The following is a 26,530-nucleotide window of genomic DNA, read 5'->3' as shown; positions in this document are numbered from 1 at the left end:
CATCTGAGAAGTTTGGGTTCTTATCAGGTCTTTGCTGAGCAGCTGTACTTCTCAGATCTGGAAACAACCAATGGTCTCTGAGGATCCTGCTGGTGACAGGTTAGCTAATCCCTCAAGTTACTTAAGTTAATAATATGATAATTTTATGTATTTGCATCTGGAATGATTAATAATTTACTTAATGTCACACAGGACATTCATATTGAAGAGACATTTTTCTCCTAATTTTGGTTGCTGTTGTGTGTGGGTTTCTTTTTCTCTCTCAGTAGCAATTAGTAGTGAGAATGTTATATGTGCTGAAAGGCTTGAGGATTCCTGCTGCAGTGACTGGTTCGGGGCTCTGTGTCTGGAAACCATCCTCTTTATATTCATGCATGGAATCGCTCCAGCAGGAGTTCCAGATCTACGGCTGAACCTCTGGTCTCAGATGCAAATGGATGTCTGGAGCCATCTGAATCAGCTGTGCTTGGGTGATATGAATGAGAAGATTCAGGAGAGCAGGGATTGCTCAGCCTGATAGGGAAGGTGAAAGACTGCAGAGAAGTGGGCAACAGGGACAGGAAGAAGGGTGGAACCTACATTGAACTGAATCTGTGCAAAATCTCCAGCGCTGTTCTGCAGGATGCGGTAGGCTGAGGACACAGAAAGAAGTTCCCACTCACTGTCATTCAAAAATGCCTTTTGGTCATGTGCAATGTCTTCTGTGCTCCTCAGGAAGGCCAGGTCTACATCTTCCACTGAAAATAACAGAAACAGTTGATTTCCCATAGAAAAAGGCACCAAAGACCACCCACTTTTCTAATTCCCAATTCAAACCCTTCCTTTTTATTCTAGCTCCCATATGGACAGTCTTACTGAGATGGGGTTCAGTATACCATTTTGAATTAGGGGTAATGATGAGGAACAAAAACTTGCTGGTCATGAAAAAAAAAAAGCAGCTATGAACTTAGGGTTTGCATACCATTGTCTACAGAATGAGAATTCTGTAACGTTCTCAATGGCATTGGAGGTCTAATATTGTGGTTTCAAACCAACAGCAGCAAAGGGCCCTATCTCGGCACAATACTGTGGTTAGTCTGAATTGCAGCAGGAGCCAAATGACTGCAAGAAGATTTTAGATTTATAAAAGGTCAATTATGTGCAAAAATAAAATCAACTGAGGGACCACATAACATAATTTCACCTTTGTGCGCCCACCCAGCACAAGTGTGTTTGCCCACTAGCAGACTACACCTCTCATGACTTACCTGTGTGCAGAATGCTACTGAAGGTTAGGCTGCAATTCTGGACATCAAATGGAAAAGCATATGTCTCCAAATTGCATGCAGAGACCACTTGGATGGGCTTGGAGTGTTTAATGGTCCCAGATGAGTTCACATAGACATAGGGAAGGTCAGGTGATCTTTCAGTGTCCACACTGTGTGAAACACAAGAGATCTTGTTGTTACAGAGTGAACTTTCCTCATTCTAATACATAAACAGAACTGATTATGAGATGGTAGTGAACATATATCATCCCAGACTAGCCCAGATGTGCAAAGACTGAATCACATTTTCCATGAGACAGTCACCTGGTAAATATGGGTTCAGCAATGACAGCCTCATGAGTCAACTCACTTGCTACTGTTAAAACACAGACATAATCAGTGGGTAGCATCAAGCATTAGCCATCAAACCTTTATCTTAAAGGACTTCCCAGGTGGCGCTAGTGGTAAAGAACCTGCTTGCCAATGCAGGAGATAGAAGAGATGCAGGTTCAATCTCTGGGTTGGGAAGACCCACTGGAAGAGGGCATGGCAACCCACTCCAGTACTCTTGCATGGAGAATTCCATGGACAGAGGAGCCTGGTGGGCTACATTCCATGGGATTGCAAAGATTCGGACATGTCTGAAGGGACTTAGCATGCACGCACACACTGTATCTTAAATGATGTCAATCATGGTTTTGATACTGCTAACCTGAATGCTCCCAACAATACAGCTCCTCTTCAAGTTGAGAAACAAAAAATAGTAACAATGTCTGAAAGGTAGCAGCAACTGGCTTGAGTATTCTAAGCAGTCTACAACCCACAGAAACACACCCCAACACACTTACTACTCATTTATGATGATATCAGGGGCCCAGATGGCACTCAGAGGTAGAGAGATCTCCCTAATCTCATCAAACATGCTGGAGTTCCAGGATAAAAACTCATCATCCCAAACCTGTAGCCAAAAAGAAAATGTCACAAAGAGGCAATGTCAGCCCCATCAAAGAACTGAAGAGGAATTTGGATGAGTAACTCAATTGATCAGCCTGTTGCTACTATCTGTTAGGGGAGAGGACTTCTCATCCAACTCCTAAAGATGTTTTCCCTAATGAGAAACAGCAGCCATATATCTTACTCAGATTCTAATAAATCAGGTCTGCTGCAGATGTAAGGAACTATAAAAGGAAAGATAATATCTATTCCTGGGACTTCCCTGGCAATCCAGTGGTTAAGACTTAGAGCTTTCACTACAGGGGGCATGAGTTTGATCCCTGGTCAGGGAAATAAGATCCCACATGCCAAATGGTTCAGCCAAAAAAAGGAAAAAAAAGATAATTATCTATTCTTTCAAATAATTACATTTTTCAGCAGATCAATTTCAGGAGTATAGCATGCATAGAAGGAAAAAAACAATCATTTACCTCACGATACCATACGCTTGTCTTTAATTTTTGATTCTGTGTATCCTGCAAAGCAAAAATTAAATACACAACAAATCTTATAGAGTCAGTAAATCAAAGCCCAATTCAACAGCATGACAATTCAGAGGAAGACAATTGCATCCAAGTAAATAATGCTGACTTTAAAAACATTACCTTGACTCTTTAAGATCTGAGTATTCCCAGTTATTTATTACATACACCTGTCGCTATAAGTTTTACTGTATTATCTATGACAAAACGATGCTTTAAGTGCACTTGACATGTTAAATGATTTGCTAATCTCTTTCCTACTTTAATAGTTACTCTGCCATTAATCAGACTAAAAGATGGTATATAGTCATAGCCAATTCTGGACTAAAAAGATGAGACCAAACTCTTATCTGTAATTAAGATGTTATTCCTAATTTCTGAATGAGTATTATTAATATTTCAATTGCCATTGGCAGCCTTTCCTGTTGTTACCTTATGTTTGGATTTCTCTGCTTATAAAATAGCCTGAATGAGCTTAATCCAAGCGAGGTATATTTTTGATGGTGTAAATAGATGTGATTCCCCATTCTGCAATGAATCAGCGATTAAAAAAGCAAAGCCCCCCCAAAACAAAAAAAAATCCTCTTCATTAAATTTTTTTTCATATTGAATCTAGTAAAAAAACAAAAACATGCTATAGTTACTATGTTCTTAGGGATTAAAAAAAAGGAGTATTTCATACCACATACAAACATTAACTCAAAATGGATCATAAACCTAAACATAAGAGCTAAAACTACAAAACTCTTACAACAAAACATAGGAGTAAATCTTTGAATTAGGTAATAATTTCTTAGATAAGACACCATAAGCACAAGCAACAAAAGAAGAAGTAAATGGCACTTCATCAAAATTTAAAAATTTTGTGCTTTAAAGTCAAATGACAGTGCTCGCTTCGGCAGCACATATACTAAAGTCAAATGACAGGAAGTTGATTACAATCCACAGTGTGGGAGAAAATACTTGCAAATCACATAGCTAGTAAGAGGTTTGTATCCAGAATATATAAAGAACTCTTACAACTCAACAATAAAAAGATAAGTAGCCCAAATTTAAAACAAGCATCAAAGAATGTAACGTAGTGAGAAGGCAACTCATGGAATGTGGGAAAATATTTGTGGATCGTGTATCTGGTAAAGGGTTATTATCCCGAATATTAAAGAACTTTTACAACTCAAAACCAAAATCCTTATTTAAGAATGGACAAAAGACTTGAACAGACATTTGTCCAAAGTAGATATTCAAATGCCAATAAACACATGAAAATATGCTCAGCATCATGGCTATGGACCAAACTGTGTTCTTCCAAAATTCATATGTGGCTGTATTTGGAGATAGGACTTTTAGGAGATAACTAAGGTAAAATGAGGTTGCAAGGGTGGGCCCTCATCCAATAGGATTGGTGGCCTTAGAAAAAGAGGAAGAGAGAATGATCTCTCTTTCTCCTCCATATGAAGACACAGTGAGAAGGCAGCCATCTGCAAGCTGGAAAGACAGCTCTTACTAGGAACCAAATTGGCCAGAACTTTGATCTTGAACTTCCCAGAATCCAGAACTGTGAGAAATAAATTTCTGTAGTTTCAGTCACCATGTTTACGCTATTTGTTATGGCAGTCAGAGTTAGAGCTGGCTTATATAATCTCTAATCACTAGGGAAATACAAATCAAAACCCATAATGAAATACCATTTCACTCTCATTAGGATGGTTACTTTTTTTTTTAAGCAGAAAATAAGCGTTGGTGAGGATAATTGGAATTCTTGTGCACTATTGTTGGGAATGTAAAATGGTGCAGCTGCTATGGAAAACAGTGGGGCTGTTCCTAAAAACTTAAAAATAGAACTACTACATGGTCCAGCAATTCCACTCCTTGGCATTTACCCAAAAGGACTGAAAACAAGGACTCGGACATTTGTACACCCATGCTCACAGCAGCATTATTCACAGTAGCTAAGGGGTGGAAGCAACCCAAGTATCCATCAATAGAGGAATGGATGAACAAAATGTGGTGTATACATACAATGCAATATTACTCAGTCTTTAAAAGAAAGGAAGTTTTGACACATGCTACAATATGGATGAAACTTTATGCTAAGTCACAAAGTAAGCCAGTCACAGAAGGACAAGGTGATTCCACTTTACACTAAGTCTAGGTTCTTAAACCAGTCAAATTCAGAGAGATAGAGAGTAGAATGATGGTTGCCAGGGCTGGGAAATCGGGAGTCAGTGTTTAATGGGTATAGAGTTTCAATTTTGGAAGATGAGGAGTGCTGGAGATGGACAGTGGTGATCATTGCACAGCAATGAGCATGTACTTAATGTCATTGAACTGTACACTTAAAAAATGGTTAAGATGGTAAATTTTATATTATGTGTATTTTACCACAGCAAAAATAACTTAGGGATTTGGCTAACAGTCTAGTGATTAAGACTCCGAACTTCCAATGCAAGAGGTATGGGTTTGAATGATCAGGGATCCCATATGCTGTGCGGCCAAAAAATTTTTTTAATGACTACTCAATATTCTGTAATAACCTAAATGGGAAAAGAATCTGAAAAAGAATAGGTATGTATATGTATAACTGAATCATTTTGCTGTATACCCGAAACTAATACAATACTGTAAATCAACTATAGTCCAATACAGATTAAAAAAAAAAAAATGAGCAAAGGACCTGAACAGATATTTCTCCAAAAGAGATATATAAATGTGGCCAATTAGCACTTGAAAAGATGCTCAACATCATTAGTTATTAGGGAAATGCAAATCAAAACCACAATGAGATATCACTCTACCCCACTAGGATGAATAAAATTAAAATAACAACTGTTAGGAGGAATGGTGAAAATTGGAGCCCTCATACATTGTTAGTGGGATTTTAAAATGGTGCAGCCACTTTGCAAAACAGTATGGTAGTTCCTTAAAATGTTAAATATAGAGTTACCATATGACCTAGGAATTGCACTCATAAGTGAAGAATCAAGAGACTTGAAAAACAAGTCCACACACTCAAAAAAACCTGTACAGGTTAAAAAAAAAGCAAACCAATACAGGAATGTTCACAGCAGTTAAAAAGTAAAAATAAGCCAACGCCCATCAGCTGATGAACAGGTAAACAAAATTAGCATATATCCATCCAACAGAATATTTTCCAGCACTAAAGAAAGTAATGAAATATGATATATGCTACGATATAGATGAACCTTGAAGACATTATGCTAAATGAAAGAATTCAGTCACAAGAGGCCATTTATTGTAAGATACCATTTATATGAAATGTCTAGAATAGGCAGATCTATAGAGGCAAAAATTAGATTAGTGTTTGCCTAGGGCTGGTGGGGATGGGTTGCAGGATGTGACTGCTAACGGTATGAAGGCTCTTTTTGAAGTGATAAAATGCTCTGAAATTAGATAGTGGTGATGGTTGCACAACTCTGTGAATATACTAAAACCACTGAATTGTATACTTTAAATAGATGAATTTTGTAGTTGGGTTATACATCAATAGAGCTGCCATTTTAAAAATGTATTAATAGAGAAAAAGGAAACCATTTTTGAAAACACTTCCAGGGAATGTATAAGTGAGAAGGCTGATACAGACTACAGATAATCCATTTCTTCCCATGGGCTTCCCTGACAGCTCAGTTGGTAAAGAATCTGCCTGCAATGCAGGAGACCCCAGTTTGATTCCTGGGTCAGGTAGATCCCCTGGAGACAGGATAGGGTACCCACTCCAGTATTCTTGGACTTCCTTTGTGCTGGTAAAGAAGTCGCCTGCAATGCAGGAGACCTGGGTTTGATCCCTGGGTTGGGAAGATCCCCTGGAGAGAAGGGAAAGGCTACCCACTCCAGTATTCTGCTGGAGAATTCCATGGACTGTATAGTCCATGGGGTCGCAAAGGATTGGACACAACTGAGCAACTTTTTCACTTTCATAATCCATCATTAAAAGTTGCATCATTCAAAGAGAATAGAGATATGGAAAATCCAAGATGAAAATACATAAAATAAAATGTGAAATGCTCCTCCTGCTGATTTTGGTTCAAAGGTAACGAGTCATTTAAGTAACCTCTGTACTTCTGTAATGTTGAGTATAATACCAACTTCAGTAAAACAATGGAGCTGGGGAGTTATGACATGAAAGCAAATAACAGGTCCATTCTTTAGAACAAGATACATTAAATTCATTATCCAGTGAATTATCCAACCACATCAAAAACATATGATGTTTGTGCATAGGGTCAAGACTACCAGTGTCCTCACTCCAGGTTGGGTGGGGCTAGGGAGGTGCCACTGATATTTGCTCTTTGGAGGGGGTGCACCCGGAATTGTGCAGTACTCAGTACTGGACAGGTGTACACGGGGGGCGGCATAGTTTGAAAGAGAAACAATAAACTTTTAAAGTTCCCCCTTTCTGTAATCAAGAAAGCAAGTTGTTATTGCATAAATATTTCTAGGTACCTTGAGAAAAAAAGGATGGTTCACACATAGAATAACCGTGTTATAGTTGTTCAACAAAGGCTAGCCTGAGTGAACTTGCTCTACAGATTTTTATGAACTTCAAACAGATACTTGGGAAAGGCAGGTTTTAAGATGGTATACAGTTGCCCCTCAGTATCCATGGGGGATTGGCTCCAGAGGCTCCAAAACCTTCTTGGTTACCAAAATCTACAGATACTCAACTTCCTTATGTATAAAATGGAGAAGTATTTGCATATAACTTACATTCTCCTGTATTCTTTAAATCATCTCTGTGCTATAATGTGCTTATTTACTTTGGTTGTGTCTGACTCTTGTAGCCCGCCAGGTTCCTCTGTCCATGAGATTCTCCAGGCAAGAATACTGGTGTGGGTTGCCATGCCCTCCTCCAGGGGATCTTCCCAACCCAGGGATTGAACCCACATCTCTTGTGTCTCCTGCATTGGCAGTGGGTTCTTTACCACTAGCACCATCTGGGAAGCCCAAATCATCTCTAGAATACTCATAATTACCCAATACAGTATAAATGCCATGTAAATAGTTGTCAGCGCATGGCAGGCAAATTCAAGTTTTATTTGTTGGCACTTTCTGGAATTTAAAAAATATATATATTTTTGGTCTTAATAGTTAGGACTCCACGCTTTCACTTCGGAGGACCCACGTTCAATCCCTGTCAGGGAACTAAGATCCACAAGCTGCTGAGCATGGCTAAATAAATAAATAAAAATATTTTCGATGCAGAGTTGGTTCAATCCACAAATATCTGCAATCTCCAAAGATATGGAGGACTGATGGTACAAAGTGAAAACACTGAATTCACAGTATTTCCCCAAGAAACAGCTTGGAAGAGGGACAGAGGGGACTCCCAGCCAATATCAGCTCTGTGGGGCTCAGGGCAGGGAGCTTACCTGTGGCCAAAGAACCAAAATATAAAACAGAAGCAACATTGAAACAAATTCAGTAAAGACTTAAAAAAAATAAGACCTCTAGTGAGAACCCCTGGTTGGGTGACACTTCTTCCTTCCAAGGTCCACTGGCTGAGACAGCCTGAAATAGATCATGTCTCACCCACTAAAGCACAAAAAGACTCCCCTCTAGGCTTAGCTGCTTCCCAGGTGGCTCAGTCCTAAAGAATCCACCTGCCGATGCAGGAGACACTGGTTTGATCCCTGGGTTGGGAAGATCCCCTGGAGGAGGAAGTGGCAACCCACTCCAGTATTCTTGCTGAGGGGCTTTCAAAGAGCTGGACACGACTGAGCGTCTGAGAGTATATAGGCTTAGTTCCAATCAACGAGGGTCCCCTCGTCATAGGGAGAAAAAGTCTGAAATGTAGTTTCCATTATCAAGTAATACAGCTTTTCATTACTCTCTCCTAACAAATATACTTTTACATCTATGAAGTGTCTGGACCAGTTTCTTCACCACTGTGCATCTTGCTGACTCAGTCATGTGGCTGGAGAGGAAGGTCTCTATATCCTAATGTTTCCTTCCCACTGTCATTGTATCCAGTTTGGTTCTTATTAACTGCCGTGTTGATGCCTTTGCTTGTTTTTCTCTTCCTGCCCAGCCCTTTGTCATGTTACACATAACAATAGTGTTAATGATTTTTTCCCTAACATCTTAGAGGGGGTGTCTGGGAGGATTGGTTATTCAGCCCTAAAGAACACAATGTCAAAAAGAAGTTTGAGGCTAAAACTGAAGTCTTTTTTTTTTTTTTTTTTGTCAAGAGAAACAAGTTTCTCAATGCCAGCTGGTGAACATAATTGGTTCTCTGGTGGCATTATTCACAGCTTTTCCCTCTGTGTATCTCTCTCTTTTTTTCTTTAGATACCTTCCATCCTGCTTGTTAAAAGCAAAGGATATTTCAGAGAATTGGAATTCATTAGTCTTCCTAACAGAGGGAGTCTATTTAGATCTAAATTGGTGGTTAGCAAATATACAGATAATTCCTGCACATTCTTATTTATCTTTCCCAGTTCTGAAGACTATAGAAACAGATGCCTCAACGTCTGTCTGGGAGGCTCTAGTCAATGGACTGGAATACAAAGGTATCTGTGATTCGGAATTGACAAAACTCAATAGAAACAAATGGAAACTCTTCACTGTTGAGTAGATTATCTCTATAATCAGATTTCCCTAAGGTACTCATAATACCCAGAAATTCTAAGACGAGACTGTAGTCTTTCATGTAAATAAAACAGGAGGCAAAACATTATAATGGAAGCGAGGTGCAGTGATGAAAGCTGAGCTGAAAGCTCTTCACTCTAAACAAAAGTTGCCAGCAGTTCAGCTGCTGGCAGATGCATCCAGCAAGCTATCTATTCACATTGGGAATGTCCTTGTCTGAGCAGAATCTCTGAGCGATTTTCATCAAGTTCTTCAAATCAGTCAAGCCTCTGGAACGAACCTTAGGATCAGCCCACCTGAATATAATATAGACATTTGCAAGGCATATTAGACTAAGTCATTCGTAAAGATGATTCTAGAATTGAATTCACATATTCTAATTAACTGATTAGGCAAATATCTACATAGCTAGCTTCGAAGGAAGATGTGTGTGTGTGTGTGTGTGTGTGTGTGTGAAGTCGCTTCAGTCATTTCCAACTCTTTGCAACCTTATGGACTGTAGCCCACCAGGCTCCTCTGTCCATGGGATTCTCCATGCAAGAATACTAGAGTGGGTTGCCATGCCCTTCTCCAGGGGATCTTCCTGACCCAGGGATTGAACTGGCATCTCTTATGTCTCCTGCATTGGCAGGCAGGCTCTTTACCACTGAGCCACCTGGGAAGCCCGAAGTAAGATATACTGTCCTGAATATTGTGGTAAATAGGATCATGAGTTAGAAAACCCTTCCCTCCAGTAGCTATTTTTAAATAGTGTTTCTTTTATTATTATTATTGATATAGGTTATATTTAAAATCTTTATTGAATTTGCTACAATATTGCTTCTGTTCTATGTCTTTTTTGGCCATGAGGCATGTGGATCTTAGCTCCCCCAGGAATTGAACTGGCACCCCCTGCACTGGAAGGTGAAGTCTTAACCACTGGATCACCAGGGAAGTCCTTCACGTAGCTATTAATACATTAGAGTATGAGATATGGCTTGCCAGATGACTCAGTGATAAAGAATCTGCCTGCCATGCTGGAGATTGAGGTTCAATCCCTGGGTTGATAAGATCCCCTGGAGAAGGAAATGGCAACCCACTCCAGTGTTCTTGACTGGAAAATTCCATGGACAGAGGAGCCTGGTGGGCTGCAGTTCATGGGGTCGCAAAGAGTTGGACACAACTTAGTGACTAAACAACAGCATAGCAAGTATCATTTTAACATTCAACTACGTGCATGAAGAAATATACATACTTCATTGTATTCAAAGTAAGGAGACATTGCTGCCAGAGTGCAGAACTGAGTAAAATTTCTTTTAGGAGCTGAGATTTGAGGGCTATAGTCTTTTGTACATGGAGAATGATAAAGGAGACACATTTAGTTGAGGAAACAGCAGAATGAACAGCATACAGGCAGGACCCAATAATTTCAGGTTCATTGTAACATTGAGTACACATAGAAGATAAAGTCAAGACAGGAGATAGGGATGAAACTAGAGGGATGGAATGTAAGATTTTTCCATGTTTCAGAAGACAAGTTTTCCATATCCAATAAAATGATACGTCTAACATATAGTGTATTTGACAACAGTGGAGAAAAGCATTATCTTTGAAAAAATAATAGTGTTCTCCTTACCTATCATAATGGATATGATTTTGTTTTCTCTTATTAGGGTAGGAAGAGTTAGACCAAAATTTCCAATTTGATATCTTCAACTAGTTCAGACACGTGAAAGATTAAAAAAACACTATTTCAAAAGATATTAATAATTCTCATCTCTTGGTGTGATTGTCATGTAAGTGATCTAAAACCGTCAGTTGTCCTGAGGTATTGGGTAGGTAACAAGGAGTGGAGTGACATGAACTTTATTGGCTCGAAGCTTTGGCCCACAGGGCATTTCTTTGCACTTATGTGGACAGATTTGGATTTCAGATGTCATATGGGCAACTAAGCATTGCCAGACCAGAAGCTCCAAGTTCACTGTCATTGATGGAGTGATGCATTAAGTTCTTGCAGAGGCCTAGTGTTTTCTAGTTTACCGAAATGATAATCTCAAGCTTTAAGGGTGTCAAATTATTTGGTGAATGTGAACTAATTTGCCCCGGTTTTCAGTAATTCTTTTGGTGATTATTGTTTTTTTGTAATAAAGACTAAGCTTCTAAAAAAAAAAAAAAACAAAACCTCAATTTGATATGGTTGTTCCAAGGGAAAATATTAAGACTTTACTCCTTTCCCTTATCTCCAAATAAGCCTATAAAGGAAAGTCTGAACAATTCTACTTTACCTTCATCAATATGAAGTCAGAAAGTAGAAGAACGAGGAGAGACCTATAAACCTGTCTTCATCTCTTACTCAAAGCTGATGTTATCCCTGTGTTGGAGTTTCATGTAACATGGTTCATATCATATCTTTTTCAAGTCATGCTTTTCCCATTGGACAATGTCCAATAAACAATACAGACATAAAAACCTACTGACAACTAAATAGCAAGGACTAATATCTCTTAAGTAGGTGAAGATGCAGCCCCAGAAAATTGTCTCCAAAATTCTAGATCAACATCAAAATAGAAAAGAGATGTAAAGGAGTTTTCTATTGGAGCATTGTGTAAGACTATGTTGTGGAGAGTAAGAGTGGGCACTTTCTGCCACTGGATTAAAAAGTATTTTCTAGGATCCTGGATATAGTGCTTTTACTAGTGTGAGTGGGAAAGTAAAGCTGGGAAAAGTGAAACTGTTTGCTAAACGGGGCATTTTTTGTGTGTGCTCCATTAAATGCACCTGCTTATGAGGAAATAATGAGTAGGGGTTTATCTAAGCTAGGGGAAAATTATGCTAAAATAACTTACATCAGATAAAAAATAATTTGAACCCTGTTATAACAGATAATTTATACTTTTCCTTTAAACAATTTTCCATCAATTTCAATACCTGAATCTCAGTCAAAAAATCAGTCTGTAATTTATAGCATAGCACTCAAATATTAACATAGAAAACCACCTCCATTAAAATAAAGAGAAATTATTGAATTATTTTAACAAAGTACATCAAAATAATAACATTGTATTGTAGGATACATTATGTATGCAAATGTAAAGGGAACAGGTCCGTGGAATTTTACTGTTGTAAGTTTTGTATATTTTATATGAACTGTAATAACATTAATTCTAAGTACATTGTATTAAGTTAATGGTGGGTATGGAAACCCCTAAAATAACATCTAAAAATAATACACAGAGGGATTACAAAAAAGTCAATTTGATTTTAGAGGAACTAAAATCAAATATTAAAAAATACTTAATTTACCCCAAATAAGGCAGGATAAGAGGAGCAGAAAACAGAAGAGACAGCTAGAAAACAAATAGCAAGATGGTATTCATAAATGGATAAAACACTTCAATTAAAATGCACAGACTGACAGGTTGAAACAGCAGTGCCCTGGAACACTACTCAGCAACAAAAAGGAGTGAACACTTGATACACACAGCAACTTAGGTGGACCTGAAGGGGATCACACTGAATGAAAGAAGGCAGCCTCAAAGGCAACGTACTATTTGGGTCCACTTGTATACTAGTCTTCAAGTAACACAGTTATAAAGATGAAGAAGAGATCTGTTAGTTGCCAGAAGTTGTCAGAAGAAAGGATTGTGTCAGTAAGTGAACAGTACCAGGGAGCCCTGTGGTGATGATTGTGTAGATCAATGTGGTGGTACTGGTGGTTACACAAAGCTACACATATAATAAAATTATAGACAAACACACACACAAATACACATATACACGAGTAAGTATATGTAAAACTAGAGAAATCGGAGTAAGCACCAATGTCAATTTTCTAGTATTGCTGCTATACCAAATTTATGCAAGAAAAATAGAGCGGGCATTGGGTGAAGGGTGAACAGAACCTCTCTATAAATTTATAATTATTTAAAAATAAAGAGTTGGGGAAAAGCAAGACCAAACTACTTACTCTAAGAAATGACTTTGAATACAATGCCACAGATATTGAAAATGAAAGGAAGGCAAGATATATACCATGCAAAAAGTAAGCATAAAAAAAAACCTTCAAGAAAAAAGTATTACTAGAGGTAAAGAAGGGTATTTCATAATGGCAAAAGGTTCTATTTGTCAAGAAGACATATAATCTTAAATGTATATGCACCTAATAACATGACAGAAAAAGAGACAAACAACAATTATAGTTGGGGATTTTTATATACCTCCCTATGATTTACTAGAACAACAAAAAACTTGAAGTTGTAAGAACCCTTAGCAATACTATAAACATGTTTATTGAATTTATATTTATAGAACAGTGTACCCTTCTATTCAACATTGTACTAGAGGTTTGAGCCAGTGCAATAAGCAATAAAAGAAAAGGTATAAAGATTGGAAAGAAAGAAGTACAACTTTTACTATTTATAGGCAACATGATCGTCTACATAGGAAATCTGAAAAAATCTACAAAAAAGGCTCAAAAATTAATGAAATGGCAGGGTCAAGACCAATATATTCAGATCATTTATATTTTGTATGCCAGCAAGAAACATAAAATTAAAATACCATTTATGATAGCATCAAAAATGTGCATTACTAAGAGATTAAATTTAACCAGATATGTGCAAAACTGAAAAATGCTAAACATTACACAAAGAATTAAAGAACTAAACAAATGGAGAGATACAGTGTTTCATGGATTAGAAGTCAAGATGCTGACTCTCCTTTAATTGATCTATAGATTTAATGCAATCTCAATAAAAAATGTCAGTCTTAAAAATAGAAATAAGTGAACTAATTCTTAAGTGTGTATGGAAATGTGAAGTACTTTGAAGAGTCAAAACAATTTTAAAACAGAAAAGTATGTTTGGAAGACTCACACCATCTGATTTCAAGACTTCTGTAATGAGCAGTAATTGACACAGTATATTGATGTAAGCAGAAACATATTGACTAGTTGGACAGAATAGAATCCATAAACAGACTAAAACTGTACAAAGAATTCTTGCAACTCAATAATAAGACGGCAAACAACCCTATTTTTTTATAAAGTAAAAGATTTGAAAAAAAGGTAAAATATTTGAGTGAATACTTTGTTTTAAAAGATACATAGTTGACAAGTAAGCACACAGAGAGATGTTCAACATCATTAGTCTTTAGTGAAATGAGTTTAAAACCACACTGAGATACCACCAGGAAACTAACAGAATGGTTGGCATTTAAAGAGATTGACAATACCAAGTGTGGTCATCATGTGGAGGAACTGAAACTCTCATAATTTGCAGACGGAATGTAAAATGATACAGCCACTGTGGAAAGCAGTTTGACAGTTTCTTGTAAAGTTAAAATTGCCTTATACAACTCAACACTCCCACTTGCAAGTATTTATCCAACAGAAGTAAAAACATATGCAAATATTTATAGTGATTTTATTCAAAATTGTTCAAACTCAGAAATAACTCACATGTCCAACAACTGGTAAATACATAAACAAATTGCAGTACATTTGCACAATGGAATACTAGTACTGATGCATGAAACAGCACAACATGGATGGATCTTGAAGGTATTACTCTAAGTGAAAGAAGCCAAAAAACAAAGAGGAAAATACAGTGTGATTCCATTTATATAAGAAAGGCAAAACCATAGGAGAAAAATAAAATCTGTGGCTGCCAGAGACTGGGATGATGGGGGGAAGGGACTGGCTTTTAAAAGATGGGTTTCAGTCTGTATACGTCATACCTCAAATTTAAAAATGCATCAAAATTTCATAGGATGCAGTTAAATTAGTGTTTGGAGGAAAATTTTTAACTGTAAATGCTAAAATTAGAAAGGAAAATAGGTTTAAACTCAATAATACAACTTTCCATTTTAAGAAACTAGACAAAAAAGGACAAATTAAGTGCAGTAAGCAGAAGAAAGGAAATAAATGTAAGAGTAGGTATCAGTGAAATAGACATTGTAAGGAAGATTCAAAAGCAACATTTGGCTCTTTAAAGAAATAAATTAAATTGATAAGCAATTTGGCAATATTGGTCAAGGGAAATAAGAGAAAACACAAATTACTAATATGAGGAATGAAAGAGGTAGCATCACTGGTGAGCCTTTGGACATTAAAAGAATTAAAAGGGAATATTATGAAAAAATAAATTTGCAACTCTGATAAAACAGACAAATTCCTTGAAAAATATAAATTCCAAAAGTGACACAAGAAAGGAAATTTGAAAAATCATATATGTGTTACTGAAATTGAATTTATATTTAAAAACCTTCCCACAAAGAAAACTCCAGCCCTAGATAGTTTTACTGGTGAATTCTATCAAACATTAGGGAAGAAAATTATCCATATTACACAACTCCTTCAGGAAATTGAAGAGGGAAGAGTTTTCATCTGGTTTTATAAAACCAACACCAAAAACAGACAACTACATTACAAGAAATAAAACCATAGCCCAATAGTCTTCATTAACATAGATGCAACCTATCATAAGTAGGAATTCAAATTCAGAAATATATAAAATGGTAACATATCAGGATGAAGTAGAGTTTATTCTAGAATGCAGGAGTGGTTTAACATTTGAAAATCAATCAAAAATAATTTACTGTGTTAACTGCATAAAACAAAAATCATATGACCATTCAAATTGAGGTTTAACATTTGAAAATCAATCAAAAATAATTTACTGTGTTAACTGCATAAAACAAAAATCATATGACCATTCAAATTGATTGAGAAAAATATTTGGTGTATTCATAACATTCATGATTTTAAAAATATCTCTCAGTGTACAAAAATAGGAGGGGACTTCTTCAATTTGATAAAGATCATTTATGAAAAATCTATAGCTAATGCCATATTTAATGGTGAAAGATTTTGCCCTGAGGATGGAACAAATACAGATATCGGCTCTCGCCGCTCCCATTAACACTGAAGAGGTCTTGGACAATGCAATAAGACAAGATAAGAAAAATAAAGGGCACACAGATTAAAAAAGGAAGTAGTAAAACTATCTGCAAATGAAATGATTGTATATGTAGAAAATATTAATTTTAAAAGAACTACTGGAATTAGTAAGTGAATTTTGCAAGGTCACAGGACACAAAGTCAACATACAAAATTAATCCAGTTTCTTTATAATAACAACAAATAAATAGAACATTTAAAAATTTAAGTAATATTTATAACAGCATTAAAAATACTATGGAATAAGTTTAATAGAAACATGTATGAAACTTCTACATTAAAAATAATACACTGCTGAAGCCCCAAATAAATGGAAAGACATACCATATTTAATAACTGGAAAATTCAATATTGTTAAAATATCAATTCTCCTCCTAAATTTCTCTGTGGATCTCATAGCATTCCAAACAAATTCCCAGCAGGTTTTTTTTTAAGTAAAATGTGATAAGTTGAATATAAAATTTATTTGGAAGTAAAAAGGTCCTAAAAAGTCAAACTATCTTAAAAATGAAGAATAAAGTTCAAGGACATATACTATCTGATATCAAGATAACAAACAGTCTGACACTTCTCAGTTAACTTAATTTTCAGTCAAGATACTAAAGCAATTCAATGGAAAAAGGAAAACTTTTTAAAAAATTGTGCCGGAACAAATTCTATCTAAATGCAAAAACAAAACACAAATCAGCAACAATAAAAACCTTGACCTATACTTCACACCATTATAAAAATTAATTTTCAACAGATCATAGAATTAAATATAAGGAACTAAAAATCATAAATCTTCTGAAAGAAAATACAGGAAATGTTTTGATGAACGTAGAGTAGATTTCTTAAGACGATATCCAGAAAACACTACCATAAATAAAGGAACTGGTAAAATTGGACCTCATTAAATTTTAAAACTTTGTTCATCATACGCTCCATTAGGGAAATGTGTAGGCAAGCCACAGAGTGAGAATAAGCATTCGCATTACATAGATGACAAAGGACTTGTATTCAGAATATACAAGCAATTCCTATAAATCTATAACAAAAAAAAAAAACAACAACAACCAACATTATAAAAAATAGGAAAAGACTTAAACAGATACTTCACAAGGAAAGATACATAAGTGGTCAATAAGCACATTAGAAAAGAGTCCCTATTTATTAGTCATGGGATGTATTAAAAAAAACACAATGAAATACTCCTACACGTTTACCATAATGGCTAAAATTAAAAAGACTGATCATACCTAATGTTGGTGAAGATGTGGGGAAATGGGAACTCTCATAGCTGATGGGTAGGAGTTACAATGTACAGCCACTTTCTAAAACAATCTGGCAGTGTCTCATTAAATTTATATCTATTCTATGAGAAGTGGTGGTTATTCCACTTCTAGGTTTTGCATATGTACAGCACATGTACAGCAAAATACTTGTACAGAAATGTTCATAGCTTTATTCATAATATATTAAAACTGGAAACAACACAAGTGCTTATCAACAGGAGAGTGGGTAAACAGATCATGGTATAGCCATAAGCAAATACTACCTATCCACAAAAAAGAAAAGCTACTATGTACAACATGAATGAACCTCAAAAAACATTTCAATATACATTAGGTGCAGACAAATACTATTTGATTCCACTTATATGAGGTACCTAAAACAGTCAAATTCAGAGAGTCAAAAAGTACATTGGTAGATGCCCGGGGCCAGGGGTTGGGGTGAGGTGGAGAAGGTATATGGGGAGTTAGTGTTGGATGGGGACATAATTCCATGGAAGGTGAAAAATTTCAGAGACAGATGATGGTGAGAGTTGCATAATAGTGTGAATGTCCTTAGTGCTACTGAACTGTACAGTTAAGTATCATTAAAATAGTATGTTTTATATTACTTGGCTTCCACCATAATAAAAAATATTAAAAAATAAATAAATACAGGGAAAAAATTATGCTGAGTGAAAAATCCAGACACAATAAAGTACACACAGTAAATTTTCATTCTTATGAAGTTCCAGAACTGGCAAAAATAATCTATGATGACAGAAATCAGAATGGTGTGTGGGTGGAGGGGATGGTGATTGGAAAAGAAACGGGGCATCTTTGTAAGGTGATGGAAATGTTTGATATATGGATAGGGATATGAATTATGTGGGTGCATGCAATTATGAAAACTCATTGAACTATACACTTAACATCCGTGCATTTCAATATCTGTATATTACTTCTCAACTGGTAAAAGGTTTTGAAAAGTAAATTGAAAAAAAAATTTTAACTATGTTAACAAACAAGCTCAGTAAAGTCTGCTTTTAAAAGAAATCAAAGTAAATCTCGAATCTACTAATATTGAAGACTTTGTAATTAAGAAAAAGGAGAAAGAAGAAGCAGAGATAATTATATAGTCTGTCATCTACTGAGGGTTTACTAAGATCTCTAGTAACTACATGCATTTTCTCATTTAATTCCCATAATAACCCATTTTTCGGCCATAGTAGGAAAGACACGCTTTAATAAACAAAACTTCCTACCACCCTTAGCAAATATCTTAGGCATAAAGTCTCCTAAAAACTCAGGAAACCACGACATTTTTTTTTCTCATTTTAAAATTGCAAGCAGTAAGTTGTAGAAGTTGTTTCATAAGCCTACTGTTACCACTAAGAAATGTGAACCACAGAAAATAATATCTATTACCATTTCTGGTTGCAGCAATACTCATAAATATATGTGTAACCTAGGCCCACAACTCTGAAAGCATCTTAATTCTGTGAAATTCCTATTTCTAGACTATCTGCCCCTCACAGTGTAAGTTGGAGGCTAGTTAGCATGATTTGTCCAATAAATAGGTACCCCAGGCTCACTGCTAAGATGAATCTAACACCAACTTCTCTATCGGCTCATCGAGAGTCTCAAGGAAAAAACTCCTCTTGCATAAACAGTGGGTAGTTTTACAAAAGAATCATGGGACTAGGAGACGGTAGGATGGTCCTTACCACATCCAGCACGGCGTAAACAAACATGTCCAAGTATACAGTGGTGGCCTGGGTCCAGTTGTGAACTGGCCTTACTTCCTTCCGATACGTCTGTAATAGCTGCTTGGTGAGATGATGCAGAGCTGGACTCCTGGAATAAGGAGTATCCATGGCCAGGATTCCTGAAAAAGAAAGCTATCACTGTGAGGGTGAAAATAAGAACTTAGCATCTTCAGGAGACTTCAGACTGCCCAGGGCTCGGTCGCTCCTGGAAGAACACAGTTTTTAGCACACCCCAATCTGCGGAAGTTCACAACCAACTCATGGACATTTTGTCGGACACATTTAAAGTACGCTGATGATACAGAAAACAAATTTACAGTGACCAAATGGGAAAGAGGGGGTTGGGATAAATTGAGAATTAGGGATTAACAGATACACAGTATATAAAATAGGTTTAAAAAAAAACAACCGAGGACCTATTATATAGCACAGGGAACATATATTCAACATCTTATCGTAACCTACAATGGAAAAGAAACTGAAAAAGAATATATGTGTGTAAGTAAAAGTGCTCAGTCATGGCCAGCTCTTTACAGCTTCATGGACTGTAGCCTGCCAGTCTCCTGTGTCCACGGAATTTTCCAAGCAAGAATACTGGAGGGGGTTGCTATTCCCTATTCCAGGGGATCTTCCCAACCCAGGGATCAAATCTCTATGTCCACTGCAGTGGCAGGGGGATTCTTTACCACCGGCGCCACCTGGGAAGCCCGGACGTGTGTGTGTGTGTGTGTGTGTGTGTGTGTGTGTGTGTGTGAATGAGTCACTTTGCACACCTGAAAGCTGTAAATCAACCATACTTCAATAAAGAATAAAAAAATTAAGTCAGCTGATAGTCTAAATGCCCAATGGAGAAATCTCATTGTAAAGCTAAATAAACCAACTCCATCTCTGAGGGTGCTAACTTGCACTCTGTTTCCATTTTTACAGCTATCTTGCATCTTGAAGACAGCATCCTTTCTTCATTCCTGTATCACCCCCTCCTGGTACACAGGAGGAAGCTTCCGATGCACTTAGCCAACTTCCTCCTTGGATTTTTCCTTTCGATTTTTCCATTTATAATTCAAAAATCACACAGAAAATCCAAGCAGAAACATGGACAAACCACTTGAATCCAAAGAGCTGTGTAGATTTCTAAATAATGCAATCAAGGAAAATCCAATTCATATTTTTCTCCTCAAAAATCGTATTTGTTCTCTCAGTCTGTCTGAAAATGCACTTGTCAGAAAACGAGAGCTTCATTTTGGGAAAAAAATCTCTGAGGTTCCAGGGGACAACCATTTCCTGTGACCCAGGAATCTTGATTTGTGGAGGAAACTGATGAGTGCTGAGGCTGGAGCGGCCAGGGGGAAGCAAGCAAGAGAAATGAGCACCAGCAATTGGAAGTGACAAATCTGTGAGGGCTTTCTCGAAATTGCAGAAAGATATTTTGTTCACCAGCTTTGCCGGCCCCTGGGGGATTCAAAGCTTCCCTCAGTCACTGGACTGAAGCAAATTGCACACCCACCCGCCGCAGCGCGGGCGAACTCTATCCGTGGTGTCCTGCGCCTGAATTCACCGCGACTCTCAGCGGTTTTGATGGTTATTTTGATGAGCTGCGGAAGGTACGCAGGCTCCAGCAGGAAACTGCGAATGAGGCACCTTCCCCTGTGCGACAATCCTGTTTATACCCATCTCTTTATGAATGATGCCATGTCAGTTGCCGCCACAGGCAGCAATTTCTATGATTTATCAATGTCAGTGTGACCAAAACGCTAACGACCGTGGTGGAGGGGCCATTCCAGACTCACTGCGGGCAGTGGAATATTCACTTTCATTACCGTCCGAGCTGGGGAATCTAATGAGCGTTTTAAACTCCCTGACTATTCATCCAACAAGACGCCAGAAGAGGCAGCCGCTCTTCAGGCATGCGGGGACTAAGGTGGGTGGCTCACGTCAGGCATCATATTTAGTTTTTGTGAACTGCGACTGTCAAAGATGTGGTACGAATCTCTCTTTTGTTGTTGTTCAGGGGCTAAGTTGTGTCTGGCTCTCCGTGACCTCACGGACTGCAGCAGCCAGGCGTGTCTGTCCTTCACTATCTCCTGGAGCTTGCTCAAACTCCCGTCCGTTGAGTCTAACCAATGGTGATGCCATCCAGCCATTGTATCTTCTGCTGCCCCCTTCCCCTTGAATCTCTCTGCTTGGGACTGTTTCTTACTGGCCGATCCCACGGGAGAGAATTCTGGACCCCAGAGCAAAATTAGTCTGGTGATTTTCCTGTGAATTTCACTTTGGGCAACTTCAGTTTTACCTCCCTTGGAATCTCCCAAGTCCCAGCTGGGAAAACACTGAAATGTGCGTGTTTCAATACAGGAAACCACCTGAGACAGAGTTAATAATTCTGAGAAACGAATGTTCTCTACACGCTCTGCTCATAGGGCCTCAAATTCCCCTCTGATATCTTTCCTGTGGATATAGGTCTCTTATGGATAAACATATTTTCAAGAATGAGTCAAAGTCTTTGGGTAAAAAGAGAAAGTTCTGGAAGCTGGAAATAAGAACAAAAGAGAAACCGGGAGTGATAGGAGAAAAATAAGCAAAGGGAAGTGTGCTTAAATAAACTACAGGGGGAAATAGTTCTTTGTTTAAAATGGGAAGAAATAATAAATTACATTTCTACTATGAATGCAAATTTGCCTGAGGAGAAAGATCAATTACAGGAGAGAGATTAAGGATTTAAGTGACCATTAATTAACAGTAAATTATGCCCCTTGAAAGCTAATGTGACATTCACACAAGCACTAAATGACTCACAGTTCAGTGATGTTTCAACAGACACTGATGGAAGCTATCAGCAGACCCAGCAAAGATACCACACTAGCACTGCCTCCTTGAATGCTAATAATCAGCATCAAATAACGCACTTGTAAGATTTCTGAAAAGTAGAATGTGTTACCAACTGAGTTGTGAAGCGCTTCTAGGTGAAGAGAGGTTTTAAAAAGATAAGAATGCAATAGAATTATTCCTTTGCTTTCCTTATTTCAATGAGTTACATACACACCTATCTTAAAGTGTTCTGGGCACTTTGATGAAAAGAGCTGTTTCTGGTTTAGTGAGTATATCACCTTTAGGATTATAAGAGACTAGGAAGATCCCCTGGAGAAGGAAATGGCAACCCACTCCAGTACTCTTGCCTGGAAAATCCCATGGACAGAGGAGCCTGGTAGGCTATAGTCCATGGGGTCGCAAAGAGTCGGACACGACTGAGCGACTTTACTTACTTACTTAGGACTGCAGTAGGCTGGGACCTGGGACCTAGGGCCCCGCTGCAGTGTTTGCCCTGGACAAATGTCTCCTGGAGAAACAGAATACAAAGAAGCTATAAGGGACTAAAAACAACTGTGTGCATGTGCAGCTGCTGCTGCTAAGTCGCTTCAGTTGTGTTCAACTTTGTGCGACCCCATAGACGGCAGCCCACCAGGCTCCCCTGTCCCTGGGATTCTCCAGGCAAGAACACTGGAGTGGGTTGCCATTTCCTTCTCCAATGCATGAAAGTAAAAAGTGAAAGTGAAGTCGCTCAGTCATGTCTGACTCTTAGCAACCCCACGGACTGCAGCCCACCAGGCTCCTTCATCCATGGGATTTTCCAGGCAACAGTACTGCAGTGGGGTGCCATTGCCTTCTCCGGTGTGCATGTGCAGTTCGGGCAAATTATGAACAAGATACAAAAAGACCAAAATCCCAAGTGCCACTTCTGAAGAGTAGGGAGCAAAAGCAAGGTACTGTGTTTGCCCCCTGCATACAACACTACCAAAGTGGTGGGCAAAATACCTAAGCCACACCTCTGGCTCGATCACAGACCCACCCCTACCTTCATCCCATGTAAAGAGCCAGCTCAGCTCTGAGTGTGAGCAAGGGAACCTGTTACTTGCGTTAGCTTCTCCCTGCTGCTGCAGGGACCCCAATAAAGACTTGCCTGAATTTCTTGTCTAGTCTCTGATCAATTTCTGTTGAACAATAGATAGCAATACATATATCTGAGAGGTTACAAGGAAATAGTGGTTTAGATGTGTGGTATTATTAAATACCTAATACTGATTAAATGACTTGCTGTGTGCCAGGGACTAGGCTAAGAGCCATTTACATAAATGATCTCATTTAACTTCTACAAGAGCTTTATGAGATAGGTGCTCTACAACCCTGTTAGGACTCATTTACAGGTGAGGGACTCTAGGCTTGGTGAGGTTAGTACTGCGGAAGATTATACAGCTTGCAAGAGAAGAGGATGGAATTTAAACAAGGCGGATCTGAATCTAAAGACCAAGCTCTTACTCTGATGCTACACTGACCTGGCTCCCTGAGAACTTTGGGAACAGCAGCAAGTAACCCTTCAAGAAGAAGAAAATACCTTGTGTATTCGCTTGTGTATTCTCTCGTAGAATACTACCATGCGTATATTCTATGCGGTGGGAACCTGCTGCTTAGCACAGGGAGCCAAGCTCCATGTTCTGTGATGACCTAGAGGGGTGGGATGGTGGTGGGAGGGAAGACTAAGAGGAGGCTTCCCTGGTGGCTTAGACGGTAAAGTGTCTGCCTGCAGTGCGGGAGACCCAGGTTCAATCCCTGGGTTGGGAAGATGCCCTGGAGAAGGAAATGGCAACCCACTCCAGTACTCTTGCCTGGAAAATTCCATGGACTGAGGAGCCTGGTAGGCTACAGTCCATGGGGTCACAAAGAGTGGGACACGACTGAGCGACTTCACTTTCATGGCTGATTCACTTTGCTCTACAGCAGAAACTAACACAACATTGTAAAGCAATTATACTCCAATAAAGTAAATAAATAAATAAATAAAATTTAAAACAAAAAGGAAGAGTTGCATGGTGTACGTTTTTGGAAAGAAACAGCTCATTGTTATTTTCTGTGTTTGCGTGTTTTTGGGTCAACAATATCTTACATTTGCATTGCACTTTATGAGTTCATAATGCTTTCTTATTTGGTCTCCATGAATATGCAAAATAAAAAGTTAACTTACAGGGAAACAGCATTTCTAAGAGGTACATGGACTCACCCAGGGTCACATGGCTGGTGAGCAGTGTGGTAGGACTACGTGGTTCCAATTCAGGCCTCCTATCCTGTTCCAGCACACTGCCTCTGGGTTTGGCTCCAACCTGGTGGTTTGTTAAGTGCTCTTATATTTACAAATCAACCTGATATTAACCCAGTAAGATTTCAAAGGGTAAATTTTTCTGCAACGAACGTTCTCAGTATGATTTATGGTCAAGTGCTGACTATGAGACGCTATTAAAACACTTTCTCTGCCACATTTAGAACAAAAATCAAGCGTAATACAAAACATTAAAAAGAGAAATCATTAAGAAGAATTTCTTCTATTTTCAAACCTTCATTTTTCTATTTTATCTTGCTTCGTTTAATGTTGACAATTATTTTCTGCTAAGAAACCCATTTGGCATTTAATGAAATTTCCTCTGTTTTCATTTTTATAATTAAGATATGCTTTTATCCTTTAAGTTCAACATCCAGGATTTTAAACTTTAATGATAAGTGGCTATTTTTCTTCTCTATCCAATAAAAAAATCATTTCCAGCTGCTTGGCTACCAAATTCCTTCCTCATCTCTGTAATTGACTCATTCCACTTTCAGTTATATTTTAAAACATGGAAATTCAGATACGAGCTCTAGGAGAACCCTCAAGAACAAGGCGTGTTGGGAAACACTAGCGTGAACATAAATTTTTGATTTGTGCATGTTTTCTAGGAACCAATTGTATCCTAACTCAAATGGTTCAATACGGTAGAGTTAATACTGGCACCACGGAAGTTTAAGTCCAGAAATGTAGGGGGAAATATATATATACAACATATATGTATTAGTTTCTTAAGTATTTTTTTAGGGGAATTGCACGTTGAAAACATGCAAGTTTCTAGAGCTCATCTTTCGAGAAACACTCCATGTCTATACAGACTTTGTAGGACTGGATGTAAAGCCCTAAAACCAAATGACACTCAGGTGTCTGTAGCTATGATGGATCCAAGGGACTCTCTCCGTGGGCTTCTAAAGACCAAGACTATTTTGGATAATAAAAATACACTCTTCAGACATAAAAGTAAATCTGAAAAAGAATGCCCCAAACTCTCAACATCAATTGTTGTAAAGAGAGCTTGATTTCTAAAGAAGGAGAAATTTATCAAACAATTACATCATTTCAGAGCATACTTTTAACTTTGGAAAGCCCCACTGTGTGGCCCTCTGGATACACGCACCTGTAATTGTGGGAGCAAAGTCATAACAAGGTGTTGGTCTCCTTGTAGATTCACAGGACTGGCATTTTACAGATGGTGAATAAAAGCAAACACTTGTGAGGAATTACTTAGCACAACATAGAAAGGCCTGTCTCTAGGTTCTAGGTGCTAATCCTCGATGCCTAGTAAAATCACTAAGGTACTCACCGGAGGCAGCTGCCAGGACGAAGGGCCACAGAGGAGCCATTGGACCTGCTAGTGTCCCCCAGGCGCGTCCTGAAGATGAGAAATACAAGTTGCCTCCTGGGTAGAATGTCACTCAGGCTTTCCTAAAAGAGCTCCTTTCTCCTCCATCCTCCTCTGTCTGCCAGTTTGTGCTGTCCTTGCTGACGCTGCTTTGTAAACACTGAAGGGGACCAAAGACAATACCAACACCACACAAATGTTTTGGAATTGATGCCCTTGCAGTACCCCTTAACTTCTCCATTTGGTTCTGCCCCAGGATCAGATCGTGGCCAACATTTCAATTTCCCTGACAGGAGATAGCTAAGTGAATAATGTAATCCAAGAGGAGCCCCTAAGGAGGGGAAATTCCACACTAATATGATTTCCTTTATAGCCTTTACCTAAGGCAATGCTCTTGCTGACATCCAGGACACTAATTTCATTAATAATTGAGATCCAAATAGCTGTTCTAAATCAGACTTATGCAGAACATCTTCAGCATTTGACAATGATTATTGGACTCTTGAATTACACCAAGCTAATGGAAACCTGGTATCATCAAATGAACAGCAACTGCAAACAGCACAGTGGGAAGAGTGTGTTTTGCTTTTCCTAATCCCCTTTCATTAAAAGAAACATTGATTTTTTTGATAAACGGAAATGCTTCTTTAATTCTCACTGCCCACAATTCAGAAAGTAACTACATAAGAGAGAATGTGTATAGGCTTATTAAAGATGAAACTACAAAAGTTTAATGTTCATAAAAAAGTTTTTTTCAG

At 38.0% G+C, this 26,530-nt stretch overlaps 1 protein-coding gene across 1 annotated transcript in view; it reads right to left on the bottom strand.

Moving 5' to 3' along the window:
• HTR3B (5-hydroxytryptamine receptor 3B) overlaps positions 1–25,773 on the bottom strand; it is a 38,438-nt gene extending 12,665 nt beyond the window's left edge. Inside the window, exons 1-6 of the mRNA XM_061155141.1 lie at positions 25,734–25,773; positions 19,243–19,403; positions 2,672–2,716; positions 2,096–2,205; positions 1,248–1,417; positions 580–737 (exon numbers count right to left, since the gene is read on the bottom strand). Coding sequence (XP_061011124.1) covers positions 580–737; positions 1,248–1,417; positions 2,096–2,205; positions 2,672–2,716; positions 19,243–19,403; positions 25,734–25,773 — 684 coding nt within the window. The remainder of the gene's footprint in view (positions 1–579; positions 738–1,247; positions 1,418–2,095; positions 2,206–2,671; positions 2,717–19,242; positions 19,404–25,733) is intronic.
• Positions 25,774–26,530: the final 757 nt, after the last annotated feature.

Source organism: Dama dama, chromosome 1, assembly GCF_033118175.1.
Source record: "Dama dama isolate Ldn47 chromosome 1, ASM3311817v1, whole genome shotgun sequence".
NCBI lineage: Eukaryota > Metazoa > Chordata > Mammalia > Artiodactyla > Cervidae > Dama > Dama dama.
This window is presented reverse-complemented; position numbering and strand designations above follow the sequence as displayed.